Source organism: Perca flavescens, chromosome 7, assembly GCF_004354835.1.
Source record: "Perca flavescens isolate YP-PL-M2 chromosome 7, PFLA_1.0, whole genome shotgun sequence".
Taxonomy (NCBI): domain Eukaryota; kingdom Metazoa; phylum Chordata; class Actinopteri; order Perciformes; family Percidae; genus Perca; species Perca flavescens.
Genome location: NC_041337.1, coordinates 39,294,048 through 39,299,644, shown reverse-complemented (window position 1 = coordinate 39,299,644; position 5,597 = coordinate 39,294,048). Strand labels below are relative to the sequence as shown.

Sequence of the window (5,597 nt, the reverse complement as noted above, 5' to 3'; positions counted from 1 at the left end):
GCATTGAACCCGAGTGGACAATGTTCAAAGTTTCCATTGCTGAAGCTGCGGCGAGGAGCTGTGGTCTTAGGGTCTTAGGGTGCCTCAAGGGGCGGTAACCCACGAACACCGTGGTGGACACCGGTGGTCAGGGAAGCCGTCCGACTGAAGAAGGAGTCTTTCGGGATATGTTATCCCGGAGGACTCGGAGGCAGTTGCAGGGTACCGGGGGTTCGAGGGCTGCAGCCTCTGCCATGAAAGAGGCAAAAGCAGCGGGTGTGGGAGAAGTTTGGAGAAGACATCGAGAAGGACTTTTCGGTCGGCACCAAGGTGCTTCTGGAAAACTGTTCGCCACCTCAGGAGGGGGAAGGGGGAACCATCCAAGCTGTGTACAGTAAGGATGGGACACTGTTGACCTCAACTGAGGAGGTAATAGGGCGGTGGAAGGAGCACTTTGAGGAACTCCTGAATCCGACTAATACGCCCTCTATGTTAGAGGCAGAGCTGGAGGATAACGGGGATTGTCGCCGATTTCCCAGGCGGAAGTCACTGATGTAGTCAAACAACTCCACAGTGGCAAAGCCCCGGGATTGATGAGATCCGTCCAGAAATGCTCAAGGCTCTGGGTGGAGGGGCTGTCCTGGTTGACACGCCTTCAACATTGCGTGAAGTCTGAGACGGTGCCAAAGGAGTGGCAGACTGGGGTGGTGGTTCCCTTTTTAAAAGGGGGACCAGAGGGTGTGTGCAATTACAGGGTATCACACTTCTCAGCCTCCCTGGTAAAGTCTACTCCAAGGTGCTGGAAAGGAGGGTTTGGCCAATAGTCGAACCTCGGGTTGAGGAGGAACAATGCGGATTCCGTCCTGGTCGTGGAACAACGGACCAGCTCTTCACTCTACGCAAGGATCCTGGAGGGAGCCTGGGAGTATGCCCAACCGGTCTACATGTGTTTTGTGGATTTGGAGAAGGCGATGACCGGGTCCCCGGGAGATACTGTGGGAGGTGCTGGGGAGTATGGGGTGAGGGGTTCTACCAGGGCCATCCAATCTCTGTATGACCAAAGTGAGAGCTGTGTCCGGGTTCTCGGTAGTAAGTCGGACTCGTTTCAGGTGAGGGTTGGCCTCCGCCAGGGCTGCGCTTTGTCACCAATCCTGTTTGCAGATGATGTGGTCCTGATGGCATCATCGGCCTGCGACCTTCAGCACTCACTGGATCGGTTCGCAACCGAGTGTGAAGCGGTTGGGATGAGGATCAGCACCTCTAAATCTGAGGCCATGGTTCTCAGCAGGAAACCGATGGAATGCCTTCTCCAGGTAGGGAATGAGTCCTTACCCCAAGTGAAGGAGTTCAAGTACCTTGGGGTTTTGTTCGCAAGTGAGGGGACAATGGAGCGGGAGATTGGTCGGAGAATCGGGCGAGCGGGTGCGGTATTACATTCAATCTATCGCACTGCCAGACGAAAAGAGAGCTGAGCCAGAAGGCAAAGCTCACGATCTACCGGGTCAGTTTTCATTCCTACCCTCACCTATGGTCATGAAGGCTGGGTCATGACCGAAAGAACGAGATCCAGGGTACAAGCTGCGAAAATGGGTTTCCTCAGGAGGGTGGCTGGCGTCTCCCTTAGAGATAGGGTGAGAAGCTCAGTCATCCGTGAGGAGCTCGGAGTAGAGCCGCTGCTCCTTTGCGTCGTAAGGAGCCAGTTGAGGTGGTTCGGGCATCTGGTAAGGATGCCGCCTGGGCACCTCCCTAGGGAGGTGTTCCAGGCACGTCCAGCTGGGAGGAGGCCTCGGGGAAGACCCAGGACTAGGTGGAGGGAGGTCCAGCTGGGATGAGACCTCGGGGGAGACCCAGGACTAGGTGGAGGGAGGTCCAGCTGGGAGGAGACCTCGGGGGAGACCCAGGACTAGGTGGAGGGAGGTCCAGCTGGGAGGAGGCCTCGGGGAAGACCCAGGACTAGGTAGAGGGAGGTCCAGCTGGGAGGAGGCCTCGGGGAAGACCCAGGACTAGGTAGAGGGAGGTCCAGCTGGGAGGAGGCCTCGGGAAGACCCAGGACTAGGTGGAGGGATTATATCTCCAACCTGGCCTGGGAACGCCTCGATCCCCAGTCGGAGCTGGTTAATGTTGCTCGGGAAAGGGAAGTTTGGGGTCCCCTGCTGGAGCTGCTCCCCCCGCGACCCGACACCGGATAAGCGGACGAAGATGGATGGATGGATGGACTACATGAGGAACTACATGAGGATGACTACATGAGGATGACTACATGAGGAACTACATGAGGATGACTACATGAGGATGACTACATGAGGATGACTACATGAGGAACTACATGAGGATGACTACATGAGGAACTACATGAGGATGACTACATGAGGATGACTACCTGAGGAACTACATGAGGATGACTACATGAGGATGACTACATGAGGATGACTACATGAGGAACTACATGAGGATGACTACATGAGGATGACTACATGAGGATGACTGGCTGAACTCACCTGACAGTCAAAGTCCTGCAGATTTCTCCCGTTCTGGAACAGAAAACAAGACTTCATGTATCATCACTGTTATGAAATGTGTTAATGCAGAAGTTAAAGCACCCAGGACATCATTAGGTCACTAATAATATATAATAATATATAATAATATATTATTATATATTATTATATATATTATAATATATAATATATAATAATATATTATTATATATTATTATAATATATAATATATAATAATATATAATAATATATAAATCAGATGTGTTCTCACCTGTCCCGTCAGGAGAGGTTTGATCTCAGTCAGCTGGACGTCATGGAGCTCCTCCATCATAGGACGCTTTACTGCCAAAACACAGAGAGACAGACAGGTTACAGAGAGACAGACAGATTCATTACACAGACAGACAGACAGCTTACAGAGAGACAGACTGGTTACAGAGACAGGAACGTTCATTACACAGACAGACAGACAGGTTAATTACACAGACAGACAGGCAGCTTACAGAGAGACAGACAGGTTCATTACACAGACAGACAGACAGCTTACAGAGAGACAGACTGGTTACAGAGACAGGAACGTTCATTACACAGACAGACAGACAGGTTCATTACACAGACAGACAGACAGCTTACAGAGAGACAGACAGGTTCATTACACAGACAGACAGACAGCTTACAGAGAGACAGACAGGTTCATTACACAGACAGACAGACAGCTTACAGAGAGACAGACAGGTTACAGAGACAGGAACGTTCATTACACAGACAGACAGACAGACAGCTTACAGAGAGACAGACAGGTTAATTACACAGACAGACAGCCAGCTTACAGAGAGACAGACAGGTTACAGAGACAGGAACGTTCATTACACAGACAGACAGACAGGTTAATTACACAGACAGTCAGGCAGGTTACAGAGAGACAGACAGGTTCATGGAATGGAAACAGAATTTTTTTATTCACACCTCCAGTTCAAACTGATGGAAACACACATCTCTTCTCCTATTGGCTGTCAGCCAGACTCTGTGTGTGTGTGTGTGTGTGTGTGTGTAGCTGTGTTTGTTTGTGTGTGTGTGTGTACCGCATTCAGTTTTTAATTTTTTTTCTTCAGTTCAGCACAGAAACACAACCTGAGATGGAAAATGGAAAACAAGTTAGCACACACACACACACGCACACGCACACGCACACACACGCACACGCACAGAGATACACACACAGACACACACAGACACACGTTAAACTAATTAATTACCCTGGATGCTAATGTTAACTCTAGACTGCCTCGGCTTAGCAACCGTTACTAGGGAGACGTTTCGCTTCGATAGACACACGCACTCACGCAGATACACACACACACACACACACACACACACACACACACACACACACACACACACACACACACACACACACACACACACCTGTAACCTTATCCAGCATCGCCATAGCAGACCACAAGGGCGGAACAATAACCTCCGAGCTAACTTCCCTCAGTAGTTGCCGTTAGCACGACAGTTAGCATGATAAGATAACCTAGCTTTGGGAAACGTTAGAGGGGAACACATATCGACGGGGAACGATCTTCAACGCAACACCGTCACTAACGTATAGCCGTTAATAGCCGTTAGAGCAGCTAGCGGACTGCTACTCACCGTCGGCCGTTAGCTCCGGTCGCTTCTGTAGTTCTCCGGTTATCCTCCCGGTTAACGGTAGTGCGTTGGCGTTAAGTGGTAACCGTTGGTCGCGAGCCTCCTTCACACTGAGCTGTGTGTGTGTGTGTGTGTGTGTGTGTGTGTGTGTCAGCAGCACGCGTACGGTCAGGGGCGGAACTACGTCAACGTAAACAACGGTGACGAGGAGGAAGAGTCCGCCAATCACAGCAGGTGTTACATTTCATCACAACGTGGAAAATTTATTTGATATTGTTTTATTTATACGTCACGGTAATCGGCCCCTATTTTAAACAACAAGACATTAAGACATATATACACATACTCTGGTTCTGCTGATTAACTGGACACAATAATAATATATCATATAATATAATAATATACAACGTTCTCTCATTGGTAAACTTCTGAAAACGTTAAAAAATAACTTCAAAAAACTCCCCAAAATGTGAAAACAAGCGACAAAAACTTTATGAAAAGTGACAAAGGTCTAAAAAAGTGACAACGTGGATCCAAAACAAACCAACTGTTACAAATATATATATATTCCAGTCGAATCTGCAGAAAGTTTAGAACAATACAGCAGATTAATTAATTAATAATGATATTATTTACACAAATTAAGACTGCGTCTTTCTGTTGTTTCTATTTTTGTTTTATTTTTATTTGTTCCTGTTTTTAAATGTCTTTTGTATCCCTGTACGGTGTCCTTGAGTGCCAAGAAAGGCGCTTTTAAATAAAATGTATTATTATTATTATTAAAGTATTGAAAGCAACAACCTGCTCACATCCGTGAATATTTATTGTGTAAATATATGAATGTTGGTGATAATAATATAATGTTGCAGACACTCAAACTGCTTCAGTTCCACGATCAGTTAATCTTCCTAATGTTTAACACAACTCATCTTTAACTCTCAGATTTAACTAACAAACTGAAACGTTAGTCTGAACCATAGACGTCACCCATTGGTGTCTGAGGGAGGAGAGAGGGAGGAGAGAGGGAGGAGAGAGGGAGGAGGAGGGAGGGAGGAGAGAGGGAGGAGGAGAGAGGGAGGAGAGAGGGAGGAGAGAGAGGGAGGGGAGGAGAGAGGAGGAGAGGGGGAGAGAGGGAGGAGAGGAGGGAGGAGAGAGGGAGGAGGAGGAGAGGGAGGAGAGAGGGAGGAGAGGGGGAGGAGAGAGGGGGAGGAGAGAGGGAGGAGAGAGGGAGGAGGAGGAGGGAGGAGGAGGGAGGAGAGAGGGAGGAGAGAGAGGAGGAGAGGAGAGGAGGAGAGAGGAGAGAGGAGGAGAGGAGGAGGAGGAGGAGGAGGAGGAGGAGGAGGGAGGAGGAGAGAGGGAGGAGGAGAGGAGAGGGAGGAGAGAGGAGGAGAGAGGAGGAGGAGGGAGGAGGAGGAGGGAGGAGAGGGAGGAGGAGAGGAGGAGAGAGGGAGGAGGAGAGAGGGAGGA

At 49.1% G+C, this 5,597-nt stretch overlaps 1 protein-coding gene across 2 annotated transcripts in view; it reads right to left on the bottom strand.

The window, feature by feature from the left end:
• LOC114559423 (protein NDRG3) overlaps window positions 1-4,275 on the bottom strand; it is a 38,706-nt gene extending 34,431 nt beyond the window's left edge. For both annotated transcript variants that reach the window (XM_028584045.1, XM_028584044.1), the window contains exons 1-3: window positions 4,134-4,275; window positions 2,749-2,819; window positions 2,478-2,510 (exon numbers count right to left, since the gene is read on the bottom strand). In XM_028584045.1, the coding sequence (XP_028439846.1) occupies window positions 2,478-2,510; window positions 2,749-2,808 (93 nt within the window). In that variant the 5' untranslated portion in view covers window positions 2,809-2,819; window positions 4,134-4,275. The remainder of the gene's footprint in view (window positions 1-2,477; window positions 2,511-2,748; window positions 2,820-4,133) is intronic.
• Window positions 4,276-5,597: the final 1,322 nt, after the last annotated feature.